Below are 16,573 nucleotides of genomic sequence, written 5' to 3' on the forward strand. Positions count from 1 at the left end.
CTGGCACTTTCTTCTCCTGCCTCTCCGTTGAGACCAGCTCTCCCACTCGACTGGAAGGAAGCTTCTTCAGTCAATCAATCAATCAATCAATCGTACTTATTGAGCGCTTACTGTGTGCAGAGCACTGTACTAAGCATTTCTTCACTACATTGCTAGCTTCTTTTTGTAAATGGTAGCTGTCAAGCGCTTACTTAGAGAAGCAGGCAGCGTGGCTCGGTGGAAAGAGCCCCGGCCCTGGGAGTCAGAGGTCATGGGTTCTAATTCCAGCTCCATCACATGGCAGCTATGTGATTTTGTGCAAGTCACTTCATTTCTCTGTGCCTCAGTCCCTTAGTACAGTGCTCTGCACACAGTGAGCGCTCAATAAAGAGGAGCTCTCTTCCTCCCTTCAAGGCCCCACTGAGAGCTCACCTCCTCCAGGAGGCCTTCCCAGACTGAGCCCCTTCCTTCCTCTCTCCTTCGTCCCCCTCTCCATCCCCCGCATCTTACCTCCTTCCCTTCCCCACAGCACCTGTATATATGTATATATGTTTGTACATATTATTACTCTATTTATTTATTTTACTTGTACATATCTATTCTATTTATTTTACTTTGTTAGTATGTTTGGTTTTGTTCTCTGTCTCCCCCTTTTAGACTGTGAGCCCACTGTTGGGTAGGGACCGTCTCTATATGTTGCCAATTTGTACTTCCCAAGCGCTTAGTACAGTGCTCTGCACATAGTAAGCGCTCAATAAATACAATTGATTGATTGATTGATTACTCTATTTACTTATTTATTTATTTTACTTGTACCTATCTATTCTATTTATTTTATTTTGTTAGTATGTTTGGTTTTGTTCTCTTTCTCCCCCTTTTAGACTGTGAGCCCACTGTTGGGTAGGGACTGTCTCTATATGTTGCCAACTTGTACTTCCCAAGCGCTTAGTACAGTGCTCTGCACACAGTAAGCACTCAATAAACACGATTGATTGATTGACTGAATAAATACAATTGATTGATTGATTCACCTGTAAAATGGGGATGAAGATTGTGAGCCCCATGGGGGACAACCTCACCTCCTCACCGTACTCCTCACCGTACCTCGTTGTCTCTATATGTTGCCAACTTGTACTTCCCAAGCGCTTAGTACAGTGCTCTGCACACAATAAGCGCTCAATAAATACGATTGATGATGATGATGATGACAACCTGATTACCATGTATCCCCCCCCCCCCCCCCCCCCCCAGTGCTTGGAACAGTGCTTGGCACATGTTAAGCACTTAACAAATGCTGTTATTATTATTACTTTGGGCCAGGCACTGTACTAAGCGCTGGGGAAGATCCAAGGCCATCAGGTTAGACGCAGTCCCTGCCCCACATGGGGCTCACAGTCTTCATCCCCATTTTCCAGATGAGTTAACTGAGGCCCAGAGAAGTGAAGTGACTCGTCCAACGTCACTCAGCACCATCATCATCAATTGTATTTATTGAGCGCTTACTATGTGCAGAGCACTGTACAAAGCGCTTGGGAAGTACAAATTGGCAACATATAGAGACAGTCCCTACCCAGCAGTGGGCTCACAGTCTAAAAGGGATTAGAACCTAGGTCCTCCTGACTCCCAAACCCAGGCTCTATCGACTAGGCCACGCTGCTTCTCTTTATTGGAACAGTGCTTTGCACATAGTAAGCGCTTAATAAATGCCATTATTATTATTATTATTATTATTATTATTATTTATTTCACTGAAGAAATAAGTGCTAGTCTTTAAATGGAGAGTGAGGGACCAGGTCAAAAAATATTCAAAGTATAATTTGGAATTACAAATTCATCTTCAGTTAAATAGTACCTCTTGGATATGGTATCGATTAAAGCAATCAATCAATCAATCGTATTTATTGAGCACTTACTATGTGCAGAGCACTGTACTAAGCGCTTGGGAAGTACAAATTGGCATCACATAGAGACAGTCCCTACCCAACAGTGGGCTCACAGTCTAAAAGGGGGAGGCACTGTACGTGCCAAGCACTGTACTAAGCGCTGGGGTAGATTCGGACAGAAAAGATCAGGCACAGTTCCCACTCCAATTAGACCTCACAACCTAGGTATTTTTATATCCCAAAGGTCAGTCGGTCTACGTCGCTTTGCAGCGCTATTTCCAGATGAACTGGGAATCATCAGTTCATCAAAAACCACTCCTTGCCATCCAGCAAGGAAGGTTACGAGGAACTCGGACTACATAATACCCTATTCATTCATTCAATCAGTCGTATTTATTGAGCGCAGTACTAAGCGCTTGGGAAGTACAAGTTGGCAACATATAGAGACGGTCCCTACCCAACAAGGGGCTCACGGTCTAGAGGGAGGAGACAGATAACAAAACAAAACATATGGACAGGTGTCATCAGAATAAATAGAAGTAAAGCTACCATATTAAGCTCCCATTAGCCCCGCCTGGAAAACCGGGATGACTTTCCCCCTCTAAATAACTCGGTGGGATGTTCAATTTGGGATTCTCTGCTTACCTCTTCCGGATCACCGTTCTGCCTTCTCAGATCCGAATCCATTTGCTTAATGTCTTTCTCCCAGCTTTCTAATTCCCTCACAAAGTCCTGCAGCTCCTCGGCATTCTGCTTCATCTGTAGTTGCAATTCGATTGCTTTGCTCGGGGCGGTCATCACGCTCTGTTGGGAATCAAATCGACTTTGTCGGTTTTCTTTCACTGAGAAAGGAGGTGACTGCTGAGCCTTCTAAATCATAACAATAATAATAATAATGATGATATGTGTTAAGCGCTTACTATGTGCAAAGCACTGTTCTAAGCGCTGGGGAGGTTACAAGGTGATCAGGTTGCCCCAACAGAGGGCTCACAGTCTTAATCCCCATTTTACAGATGAGGTAACTGAGGCACAGAGACGTTAAGTGACTTACCCAAAGCCACACGGCTGACAGTTGGCGGAGCCGGGATTTGAACCCATGACCTCTGACTCCAAAGCCCGGGCTCTTTCCACTGAGCCACGCTGCTTCTTCTAAACTCTCCCCAGCACTTAGTACAGTGCTCTGCAAGTAGTAACCACTCAATACCACTGACTGACTGCCTTTGCATGGGAACAATAGGTTTGATTTTCAAAAATAGAGGCCACCCACGCAGGCCAACGTAGCTCAATAAAAACTATTATCATTATTATTAGCTCACAGTTTAAAGAGAAGGGAGAACGGATATTGAATCCCCATTTTACAAATGAGGAAACTGAGGCAAAGGCACGGTAAGTGGCTTGCCCAAGGTCTTACAGAAGGCAAGCGGTGGAGTTGGAATTACAACCCAGGTCCTCTGATTCCCAAATCCAAAATCCACTAGGCCACAATGCCCTTCCACGTTCCCTGACCACAATAAACTAATTACAATCTCAAGGGTCTACGGTCGTGCCTCACTCCCTCCTGAGGTCATTACTGAGTGTGCCACCCACATTTTATTTTATTTATTTTATTATTTTATTTTATTTTATTATTTATTTTATTTTATATTTTATTTTATTTCTTATTTTATTTTATTTATTATTTTCTTTTCTATTCTAGTCTATATTTTATTTTATTTTATTTTATTAATATGTTTGGTTTTGTTCTCTGTCTCCCCCTTCTAGACTGTGAGCCCACTGTTGGGTAGGGACTGTCTCTATATATTGCCAACTTGGACTTCCCAAGCGCTTAGTACGGTGCTCTGCACACAGTAAGCGCTCGATAAATACGATTGATTGATTGATTGATTGATCGAGAGGAAGGTGCTTTTATTGCTGGACAAAAATTCAGCGGGAAGCATACCCTGGAATAAACCATACTCCGTGCCGCCTCACCCTGCCAAAAATCAAGCCCAAAGGAAGTCTGTAAAGGTTCGGAGGGACTCCCAAATCCCAAATCTCCGAGGCTCCCGTCCCGCCTAAGGAAGAGCGTTCCCATCTGGTCTAGGAGTGGAAGGCTGACACCTCACCAGGGACAGGTTAAGAAGGGGCTTCAAGCGCTTAGTACAGTGCTCTGCACATAGTAAGCACTCAATAAATATGACTGATGATGATGAAGGGGCCAGAGGAAGGCAGTGGGTTATTAACAACAGTAAAAGTTAATATAGAACATTTGGGCCCATCAAGGATTTACTACATACCATGTACTGAAATAGAAAATAATAATAATAATAATTCTGATATTTGTTAAGGGCTTACTATGTGCCAGGCACCGTGGTAAGCGCTGGGTTGGACATAAGATAATCAAGCTGGACAGTCCCTGACATAATAATAATAATAATAATAATGGCATTTGTTAAGCGCTTACTATGTGCAAAGCACTGTTCTAAATGCTGGGGGGGGGGGGGGTGGATACAAGGTGATCAGACTGTGAGCCCACTGTTGGGTAGGGACTGTCTCTATATGTTGCCAACTTGTACTTCCCAAGCGCTTAGTACAGTGTTCTGCACACAGTAAGCGCTCAATAAATACGACTGATTGATTGATTGATTGATTGATTGGGTTGTCCCACGTGGGGCTCACAGTCAATCCCCATTTTACAGATGAGGGAACTGAGGCTCATAGAAATTAAGTGACTTGCCCAAGGTCACACAGCAGACATGTGTACAGTACAGTGCCCTGCACACAGTAAGCACTCAATAAATACGATTGATTGATTGATAGATAGAAGCATTCCCAGCCCACCCCAGGCTTGAAGTCTGGAGGGGGAGACTGACATTAACATCAATATATTTATACCATACCCAATCGATAACATTTGCTGAGCAGACACTCTGTGCAAAATAGAGAGGATGCACACCCTCAGAGTGCTTACACTTTGGCAGGGGAAACGGACACGGCACTAAATTAAGGATTAGGGGAGCGGGAGAATTCGGAGCTCAGTACAGTGTCTAGCACAGAGTTAGCACTTAACACATACCATCATGATGAATTCTGAGGTGGGCCCAAGGGCTGCGCTGGGGGAGAGAGGGGACCCAGCAGCCAGGGATGCCAACAGTGGGAAGGGGAGCCAACTGACAATAAGAAAAACAACAACTGCGGCATTTACTAAGTGCTTACTGTGTGCCAGACACTGTACTGAGCGCCGGGGTGGATACGAGCAAATCGGGTCGGACACAGTCCCTGTCCTACGTGGGGCTCACAGTCTTGATCCCCATTTTACAGATTCATTCATTCACTCAATCGTATTTATTGTCTCCATATGTTCCCAAAGCGCTTAGTCCAGTGCTCTGCACATAGTAAGCGCTCAATAAATACGATTGATGATGATTTATTGAGCGCTTACTGTGTGCAGATCACTGTGCTAAGCACTTGGGAAGTACAAGCCGGCAACATAGAGACGGTCCCTACCCAACATTCATTCATTCATTCAATCGTATTTATCGAGTGCTTACTGTGTGCAGAGCACTGTACTAAGCGCTTGGGAAGTACAAGTTGCCAACAGATAGCGACAATCCCTACCCAACAGTGGGCTCACAGTTTAGAAGGGGAGACAGACAACAGAACAAAACATACTAACAAAATAAATACAGATGAGGTCACTGAGGCCCAGAGAAGTGAAGGGACTTGGAAAGGGCCTCACTCTTGCCAGGCCCAAGTCCTTCCCCTGGCCCGGAATGCCCTCCAGCCACACATTGTAATAATATTAATAGTAATAATAATAATAATAATAATAATAATAATAATAATAATGGCATTTCTTAAGTGCTTACTACTGTGCAAAGCACTGTTCTAAGCGCTGGGGAAGTTACAAGGTTATCAGGTTGCCCTACAGTCTTCATCCCCATTTTATAGATCAATCAATCAATCAATCGTATTTATTGAGCGCTTACTGTGTGCAGAGCACTGGACTAAGCGCTTGGGAAGGACAAGCTGGCAACATATAGAGACGGTCCCTACCCAACAGCCGGCTCACAGTCTAGAAGGGGGAGACAGAGAACAAAACCAAACATACTAACAAAATAAAATAGATAGGTACAAGTAAAATAAATAAATGGAGTAATAAATATGTACAAACATATATACATATATACAGGTGATATACATATATACAGGTGGACATCCTTGTACTTCCCAAGCGCTTGGTCCAGTGCTCTGCACACGGTAAGCACTCAATAAATATGGTTGAATGAAGAATGAATGAATGAATGAACAAGGGGCTCATAGTCTAGAAGGGGGAGACAGACAGATGAGGGAACTGAGGCACCGAGAAGTGAAGTGACTTGCCCAAGGTCACACAGGAGGAGCCAGGATTTGAACCCACCACCTCTGACTCCAAAGTCCGGGCTCTTTCCACTGGGCCACGCTGCGACGGCATCTGTTATTGAGCGCTTGCTCGTAGTGGGCAGGGCACTGGACTAAGCGCTCGGGAAGTACAAGTGGGCCACAGATAGAGACGGCCCCTACCCAACAACGGGCTCCCAGTCTCGAAGCAGCGGGGCTCAGTGGAAAGAGCCCGGGGCTTCGGAGTCTGAGGTTGTGGGTTCAAATCCCGGCTCTGCCAACTGTCAGCTGCGTGACTTTGGGCAAGACTGTGAGCCCATTGTGGGGTACGGATCGTCTCTATATGTTGCCAACTTGTACTTCCCAAGCGCTTAGTCCAGTGCTCTGCACACAGTAAGCGCTCAATAAATAGGACTGAATGAATGAACTTCACTTCTCTGGGCCTCAGTTCCCTCACCTGGAAAATGGGGAATAAGACTGTGTGCCCGCCGTGGGACAACCAGATCACCTTGCATCTCCCCAGCACTTAGAATAGTGCCTTGCACATAGTAAGCACTTACCAAATACCGTTATTATTATAATATTATTATTATGGAAGGGGTAGACAGACAAGACGAAGTAGGTAGACAGAAGTCAATACCATTAGAATAAATAGAATGATAGCTATATACAAATCATTAATGAAACGAATAAAGACAATAATAATAGTAATAACAATGGCATTTACTAAGTGCTTACTATGTGCAAAGCACTGTTCTAATAATAATAATGATGATGGTATTTGTTAAGCACTTACTATGTGCAAAGCACTGTTCTAAGCGCTGGGGAGGTTACAAGGTGATCAGGTGGTCCCACGGGGAGCTCACAGTCTTCATCCCCATTTTACAGATGAGGGAACTGAGGCCCAGAGAAGTCAAGTGACTTACCCAAAGTCCCACAGCTGACAATTGGCGGAGCCAGGATTTGAACCCACGACCTCTGACTCCAAAGCCCGGGCTCTTTCCACTGAGCCACGCAGCTTCTCTATAATAACGATGGCATTTATTAAGCGCTTACTATGTGCAGAGCGCTGTTCTAAGCGCTGGGGAGGTCACAAGGCGATCCGGTTGTCCCACGGGGGACTCACAGCCTTAACCCCCGTTTTACAGATGAGGGAACTGAGGCCCGGAGAAGTTGGGCGCCTTGCCCAGAGTCACCCAGCTGACAAGTGGCGGAGCCGGGATTCGAACCCACCACCTCTGACTCCAAAGCCCGGGCTCTTTCCACTGAGCCACGCTGCAGATAAAATAGCGTTAATAAATATGTGAATTCATTCATTCAATTGTATTGATTGAGCGCTTACTGGGTGCAGAGCACTGGACTACGCGCTTGGGAAGGATAAGTGGGCAACACATAGGGACGGTCCCTCCCCACCAGTGATCTATCCAAGTGCTGCGGGAGGGAAGGGGGGGCAACGTGACTCCCTTTCTTTCATTCAATCATTCATTCATTCATTCAGTCGTATTGATTGCGTGCTTACTGGGTGCAGAGCACTGGACTAAGCGCTTGGGAAGGCCAGGTGGGCAACACATAGGGACGGTCCCTCCCCACCAGTGATCTATCCAAGTGCTGCGGGAGGGAAGGGGGGGACAACGTGACTCCCATTCATTCATTCATTCATTCATTCATTCATTCATAAGTATTGATTGAGCGCTTACTGGGTGCAGAGCACCGCACTAAGCGCTTGGGAAGGCCAAGTGGGCAACACATAGGGACGGTCCCTCCCCACCAGTGATCTATCCAAGTGCTGCGGGAGGGAAGGGGGGGACAACGTGACTCCCATTCATTCATTCATTCATTCAGAAGTATTGATTGAGCGCTTACTGGGTGCAGAGCACCGCACTAAGCGCTTGGGAAGGCCAAGTGGGCAACACATAGGGACGGTCCCTCCCCGCCAGTGATCTATCCAAGTGCTGCGGGAGGGAAGGGGGGACAACGTGACTCCCTTTCATTCATTCAATCATTCATTCATTCATTCAGTCGCATTGATTGAGCGCTGACTGGGTGCAGAGCACTGGACTAAGCGCTTGGGAAGGCCAATCAATCAATCAATCAATCGTATATATTGAGCGCTTACTATGTGCAGAGCACTGTACTAAGCGCTTGGGAAGTACAAATTGGCATCACATAGAGACAGTCCCTACCCAACAGTGGGCTCACAGTCTAAAAGGGGGGAGACAGAGAACAGAACCAAACATACCAACAAAATAAAATAAGTAGGATAGAAATGTACAAGTAAAATAAATAAATAAATAAATAGAGTAATAAATATGTACAACCATATATACATATATACAGGTGCTGTGGGGAAGGGAAGGAGGTAAGACGGGGGGATGGAGAGGGGGACGAGGGGGAGAGGAAAGATGGGGCTCAGTCTGGGAAGGCCTCCTGGAGGAGGTGAGCTCTCAGCAGGGCCTTGAAGGGAGGAAGAGAGCTAGCTTGGCGGATGGGCAGAGGGAGGTCATTCCAGGCCCGGGGGATGACTTGGGCCAAGTGGGCAACACATAGGGACGGTCCCTCCCCACCAGTGATCTATCCAAGTGCTGCGAGAGGGAAGGGGGGGACAACGTGACTCCCATTCATTCATTCATTCATTCATTCAGAAGTATTGATTGAGCACTTACTGGGTGCAGAGCACTGGACTAAGCGCTTGGGAAGGACAGGTGGGCAACACATAGGGACGGTCCCTCCCCACCAGTGATCTATCCAAGTGCTGCGGGAGGGAAGGGGGGGACAACGTGACTCCCATTCATTCATTCATTGAGTCGTATTGATTGAGCGCTTACTGTGTGCGGAGCAGTGGACTAGGCGCTTGGGGAGAGCAGGGCTGTGCTCAGAGGGGGCGCTTAGCTAACGCTCCCCCCCCCCCCCACCGCCTATTGTTCTGATTATTATAATGGATAATTACTCTCACTCCTAACGGCGGCCCGGCCCCCCCACCCCCGCTCTCACCACCCTAACGGCTCCCCCTCCTCGGTCACGGCCGGCCCACAATGCCCCGCGCCAAAGACCACGCCCCTTCGCCTTGGCCCCTCCCCTCCAATCAATCAATCAATCAATCGTATTTATTGAGCGCTTACTGTGCGCAGAGCACTGTACTAAGCGCTTGGGAAGTACAAATTGGCAACGTATAGAGACAGTCCCTACCCAACAGCGGGCTCACAGTCTAGAAGGGGGAGACAGAGAACAAAACCAAACATACCAACAAAATAAAATAAATAGGATAGATATGTACAAGTAAAATAAATAAATAAATACAGTAATAAATATGCACAAATGTATATACATATATACATTTGCATATGTATATACACCACGCCCCCTACTGGACCCGCCCCTTCCATGACGCAGCCTCGGCCCCGCCCCCCTCTTTGCCCCGCCCACTCCATGACGCGTCCCTTAGCAACTGTAGCCCCGCCCCCACCATGACGCAGTCTCCCTGCAGCCTTAGCCCCGCCCCTCCCTCCGCCTTCCTCTTGGCCCCGCCCCTTCCATGACGCAGCCCTTGGAAACTGTAGCCCCGCCCCCTCAATGACGCAGCCTCCCGACAGCCTCAGCCCCGCCTTCCTCTTGGCCCCGCCCCCTCCGTGACGCAGCCACCCGGCAGCCTCCGCCTTCCTCTTGGCCCCGCCCCTTCCATGACGCAGCCCTTGGCAACCGTAGCCCCACCCCTTCCTGACGCAGACTTAGCCCCGCCCTCCGCCTTCCTCTTGGCCCCGCCCCCTCCATAACGCAGTCATTGGCAACCGTAGCCCCGCCCCCTCCGTGACGCAGCCGCCCGGCAGCCTAGGCCCCGCCCCTCCCTGACGCTGCCCTTGGCAACGTCAGCCCCGCCCCTCTGTGTACCTTTCATTCATTCATTCATTCATTCATTCATTCATTCGTATTTACTGAGCGCTTACGGTGTGCAGAGCACTCGACTAAGCGCTTGGGAAGGACAAGTTGGCAACATCTAGAGACGGTCCCTACCCAACACTGGGCTCATTCATTCAATTCATTCATTCAATTCATTCATTCAATCACATTTATGGAGCGCTTACTGTATGCAGAGCACTGGACTAAGCGCTTGGGAAGTACAAGTTGGCAACTTATATAGAGACAGTCCCTACCCAACAGTGGGTTCACAGTCTAGAAGGGGGAGAGATGTAGACATTGTTATTATTGTTGTGTGCACCTGTGGGTGTGAAGGTCGAAGCCACAGTTGGAGCTGGGCTGGGTCAGACTAGAGTGGGATCCCAGAATTGAATGATGTAAATAATAATAATAATAATAATAATGATGGTATTTGTTAAGCGTGTACTATGTGCAAAGCACTGTTCTAAGCGCTGGGGTAGCTATGAGGTTGAGGTTATCCCAAGCAGGGCTCACAGTCTTAGTCCCCATTTCCCAGATGAGGTAACTGAGGCCCAGAGAAGTGAAGTGACTTGCCCAAAGTCACTCGGCTGACAAGTGGCAGAGCCAGGATTTGAACCCATGACCTCTGACTCCAAAGCCCGGGCTCTTTCCACTGAGCCACAGCTTCTACATGGGAAGAAACAGAAGAAAAATCTTGATATATTCTAGTTCTAGGGAAGCAACACGGCCTAGTGGATAGAGCACGGCCCTGGGAGTCAGAAGGTCCCGGGTTTTAATACCGGCTCTGCCACTTGTCTGTTGTGTGACCTTGGGCAAGTCACTTAATTTTTCTGCGCCTGGGTTACATCATCTGTAAAATGGGAATGAAAGCTGTGAGCCCATTTCTCCCCCTACTCCCCATCCTCCCTGCCTTACCTCCTTCCCCTCCCCACAGCACCTGTATATACCTGTATAACGGTATATATATATTTGTACGTATTTATTACTCTATTTATTTTACTTTTACATATTTATTTTATTAGGTTTATATGTTTTGTTTTGTTGTCTGTCTCCCCCTTCTAGACTGTGAACCCACTGTTGGGTAGGGACTGTCTCTATATGTTGCCAACTTGTACTTCCCAAGCGCTTAGTACAGTGCTCTGCACACAGCAAGCACTCAATAAATACGACTGAATGAATGAATGAATTCATTGGGCGCTTACTGGGTGCAGAGCACTGTACTAGGCGCTAAGTCGCTCACTATGTGCAAAACACTGCTCGAAGCGCCGGGGGACATACAAGGTTATCAGGTTGTCCCACGGGGGGGGCTCACAGTCTACATCCCCATGTGACAGATGAGGTCACCGGGGCTCAGAGAATAATTATAATAATAATAACGGTATTTGTTAAGCGCTTATTATGTGCAAAGCACTGTTCCAAGCGCTGGGGGGATACAAGGTGATCAGGTCTTAATCCCCATTTTCCAGATGAGGGAGCTGAGACTCAGAGAAGTTAAGTGACTTGCCCAAAGTCACATAGCTGACAAGTGGCGGAGCCGGGATTTGAACCCACAACCTCTGACTCCCAAGCGCTTGGGAAGTACAAGTCGGCAACATATAGAGATGATCCCTACCCAACAACAGGCTCACAGTCTAGCTTACTATGTGCCGGTCACTGTACTAAGCGCTACCTTCCCTCATGCTTAGACTACGGTGCTCTGCACATTATAAGTGCTCAATAAATACCACCCACTGATTGAAAAACAAGACTTTCCTTAGTTATTCCTCTTTCGTAAATCCAGAGCAGCTGCGACGGGATCATCGGAATCTCTTTATGATATAAATGTGGTATAGTAACTCACTTTTCTTGAAGGCCTGGTTTAGGAACACTGGCCCATAAGGCAATAAACCCAAGACCTTATGCACCAATTAATAAAACCTAATTTAATTCAAAGATGCTTTAAATTCCTTTTCATTAAAATAGGCCTTCTCAAGAAAAATGACACTAATTATGCAAAGAATTAAAATGCTTTTTAATGATAATGTACATCATCACGTAAGAAGATGTATTAATCAAAGGTAATTACTGAGCACTTGTGGGCTTGATACTACGTGCAGAGCACCGAATTAACTACTTGGGAGGGTACAACCCAATAGAACAGGAAGGTTTGATCCCTTCCCACAAGGATTTTACAGGTTAGAGGAGACAGGCATTAAAATAAATTACAGATGTCTATTTACATAAGAGATTTGCGGGGGGCAGGGTGCAAATCAATATGCATAATAATAATAATGATGGCATTTATTAAGCGCTTGCTATGTGCAAAGCACTGTTCTAACGAGTGAAGACTGAAAAATTAAGGGAGAGCAAATGAGGGAAATGAGGGCTAAGTGCGGGTATAGTCAGGGAAGGCTTCTTGGAGGAGAAGTGATTTTTGTAGGGATTTGAAGATAGGGAGTGTATCTTTTAGACCGTGAGCCCACTCTTTTAGACTGTGAGCCCACTGTTGGGTAGGGACTGTCTCTATATGTTGCCAATTTGTACTTCCGAAGCGCTTAGTACAGTGCTCTGCACACAGTAAGCGCTCAATAAATACGATTGATGATGATGAGAGTAGTGAGTCAGATATGAAGGCCATTTAGGGGATGGGAGGCAGAGGAGAAGGCACCAGAAGATGCCGAAGAGTGACCAAAGACATATTTCATCGGTGTCTTTGAATATGAAACACAACTATATAATAATAATGGTATTTGTTAAGTGCTTACTATATGCCAAGCACTGTTCTGAGCGCTGGGTTAGATACAAGTTAATCAGGTTGTCCCACTTGGGGCTCACAGTCTTCACCCCTATTTTACAGATGAGGTAACTGAGGCCCAGAGAAGTAAAGTGGCTTGCCCAAGGTCACACAGCAGACAAGTGGCGGAGACGGGATTAGAACTCATGACCTCTGACTCCCAAGCCTGTGCTCTTTCCACTAAGCCAAACTGCTTCTCATGTTATATCATCATTAATTGCTTTTATTCAGCCACTCCTGTTTGCAAAGCCCTGAATTCATTCACTCATCAATCGTACTTATTGAGCACCGGGTGCAGAGCACCGTACTAAGCGCTCTGAAAGTACAATACAGAAATAAAGAGAGACAATCCCTGCCCACAACGGGTTACAGTCTAGAGGGACTGAACTAAGTGCTTGAGAGATTATGAAAAAACCCAAAGATATAGCTGTTGACCTTGAGAAGTTTATGATCTAATGAGCGGGGATCAGGGGAGGGGATTGTACAGGTAGACAAAAATGATTAGCATATAGAGAGAACAGGAAGAAACAGAACAGTGTGGCTTAGTGGAAACAGCCCGGGGCTAGAGAGTTCAAGGTTGTGGGTTTTAATCCCAGCTCCGCCACTTGCTTGCTGTGTGACTTTGGGCAAGCCCACCCTCTCCCTGACTTTCCCTTCACTGTTGATGGCACTACCATCCTTCCCGTCTCACAAGCCGGCAACCTTGGTGTCATCCTCGACTCCGCTCTCTCGTTCGCCCCTCACATCCAAGCCGTCACCAAAACCCGCCGGTCTCAGCTCCGCAACTTCGCCAAGATCCGCCCTTTCCTCTCCATCCAAACCGCTACCCTGCTCGTTCAAGCTCTCATCTTATCCTGTCTGGACTACTGCACCAGCCTTCTCTCTGATCTCGCATCCTCGTGTCTCTCTCCACTTCAATCCATACTTCACACTGCTGCCCGGATTATCTTTGTCCAGAAACGCTCTGGGCATGTCACTCCCCTCCTCAAAAATCTCCAGTGGCTACCAATCAATCTGCGCATCAGGCAGAAACTCCTCACCCTGGGCTTCAAGGCTGTCCATCACATCACCTCGCCCCCTCTTACCTCACCTCCCTTCTCTCCTTCTACTGCCCAGCCCGCAACCTCCGCTCCTCCGCCGCTAATCTCCTCACCTTACCTCGTTCTCGCCTGTCCCGCCGTCGACCCCCGGCCCACGTCTTCCCCCTGGCCTGGACTGCCCTCCCTCCGCACATTCATCCGCCAAGCTAGCTCTCTTCCTCCCTTCAAAGCCCTACTGAGTGCCCACCTCCTCCAGGAGGCCTTCCCACACTGAGCCCCCTCTTTCCTCTCTCCCTCCCCATCCCCCAGCCCTACCTCCTTCCCCTCCCCACAGCACCTGTATATATGTCCGTACAGATTTATTACTCTACTTTACTTGTACATATTTACTATTCTATTTATTTTCTTAATATGTGTTGTTTTGTTGCCTATCTCCCCCTTCTAGACTGTGAGCCTGCTATTGGGTAGGAACCGTCTCTATATGTTACCAACTTGTACTGCCCAAGCGCTTAGTACGCTGCTCTGCACACAGTAAGAGCTCAATACGACTGAATGAATGAATGAATTCTCTGTGCCTCAGTTACCTTGTTTGTAAAATGAGGATTAAGACGGTGAGCCCCACGTGGGACAACTCGATTACCTTGTATCTATCCCAGCGCTTAGAACAGGGCTTGGCACATAGTAAGTGCTTAATAAACACCGTAATTATTATTATTATTATGCAACTGGTAATGCAAATACAGATAGATCAATAAACAGCAGTATGTGTAAAACAATCACTCAATCATATTTATTGAGTGCTTACTGTGTGCAGGGCCCTGTACTAAGCACTTGGGAGAGCAGAACACAGTAGTATAAGATACATTCCCTGCCCGCAACAAGCTTACAGTATAGGGGGAACACCGACATAAACAATAATAATGATGGCATTTGTTAAGCACTTACTATGTGCCAAGCACTGTTATAAGCACTGGGGGAGGTACAAGGTCATCAGGTTGTCCCACGTGGGGCTCATAGTCTCAATCCCCATTTTACAGATGAGGGAACTGAGGCACAGAGATGTGATGAGCCTCGCCCAAGGTCACACAGCAGACAAGTGGTGGAGCCGGGATTAGAACCCACGTCCCTTGACTCCCAAGGCCGTGCTCTCGCCACTAGGTCATGCTGCTTCTCTATATAAACACAAGCGCTTAGTACAGTGCTTTGCCCACAGTAAGCGCTCAATAAGTACGACTGAATACAAATAAATTAGATATGCACATAAATTATGGAGGTGTATTGTACTCTCCCAAGCACTCAGTACAGTGGTCTGCAAACAGCCAGTTACTGAGCACTTACTGTGTGCAGAGCACTGTACTACTAGGCGCTTGGGAGAGTACAATATAATGTCTTCTAGACTGCGAGCCCACTGTTGGGTAGGGACCGTCCCTATATGCTGCCAACTTGTACTTCCCAAGCGCTTAGTACAGTGCTCTGCACACAGTAAGCTCTCAATAAATATGACTGAATGAATGAGAGTTGGAAGACAGGTTCCCTGCCCACAGTGAGTCTATAATCTAGAGGGGGGAAGACAGACCTTAATTGTTGGGTAAGGATCGTCTCTATTGCTGAATTGCACTTTCCAAGCGCTTAGTACAGTGCTCTGCAATAAATACGAAGGACTGAATGAACGATATGGACATCAGTTCTCTGGGGCTGAGGGAATGGGTAAATAAGGGGGCAAATCCAAGTACAAGGATGACGGCGGACGGGAGCGAGAGGGGAAGAAATGAGGGCCTCGTTGGGGAAGGCCTCTTGGAAGATGGGGAGAGTGACAGTAGCCAGGAAAGTGCTCAATAAATAGCACTGATGATGAAGCCTCGTCCCCGACAGCTCCAGCTGGGACCTACCTGCTCTCTTTCCCCACTGTTCCCCAGCCCTCCGTCCCTCCTTCAGCATCCGAACTGTTCCTCGCTGTCCGCTGTGTCCCCGGCTCAGATGGTCCTCCCTCCCCACTTCGGGGGAGGCCGCCCTACATTCAAAGGACTTGTAAAATCCCACCTCCTCCAACAAGCAGCGTGGCTCAGTGGAAAGAGCCCGGGGCTTTGGAGTCAGAGGTCACGGGTTCAAATCCCGGCTCCGCCAATTGTCAGCTGAGTGACTCTGGGCAAGTCACTTCTCTGGGCCTCAGATACCTCATCTGTAAAATGGGGATTAAGACTGGGAGCCCCACGTGGGAGAACCTGATCGCCTTGTAACCTCCCCAGCGTTTAGAACAGTGCTTTGCACATAGTAAGCGCTTAATAAATGCCATTAAAAAAAAATCCAAAAAAAATCCAAAAAACCACAAGCCTTCCCCCATGGATTGACCAGCATCCTGAGCCGTAGTATCCCTTCAGCCAACTCTAGCACTTACGGAGCTAATAGTCATTGATTTATTTCTAACAATGACCATCACCCCCTCCGGACTGTAATTTCCTGTGGGCATTCATTCAATCGTATTTATCGAGCACTTCACTAAATGCTTGGGAGAGTACACTATTACAATATAACAGACACATTCCCTGCCCACAACGAACCCACAGTCCAGGGGGGGAGACAGACGTTAATGTGAATAAGTAAACTATAGTCAACACCTGCTGTCTCCACGTCCTCTCCCCCAATTA

At 47.2% G+C, this 16,573-nt stretch overlaps 1 protein-coding gene across 1 annotated transcript in view; it reads right to left on the reverse strand.

The window, feature by feature from the left end:
* RPAP3 (RNA polymerase II associated protein 3) overlaps positions 1–16,573 on the reverse strand; it is an 82,095-nt gene that overhangs the window by 59,181 nt on the left and 6,341 nt on the right. The window contains exon 2 of the mRNA XM_038740966.1: positions 2,508–2,666. Coding sequence (XP_038596894.1) covers positions 2,508–2,666 — 159 coding nt within the window. The remainder of the gene's footprint in view (positions 1–2,507; positions 2,667–16,573) is intronic.

The sequence above is a fragment of the Tachyglossus aculeatus genome, chromosome 2 (genome assembly GCF_015852505.1).
Source record: "Tachyglossus aculeatus isolate mTacAcu1 chromosome 2, mTacAcu1.pri, whole genome shotgun sequence".
NCBI lineage: Eukaryota > Metazoa > Chordata > Mammalia > Monotremata > Tachyglossidae > Tachyglossus > Tachyglossus aculeatus.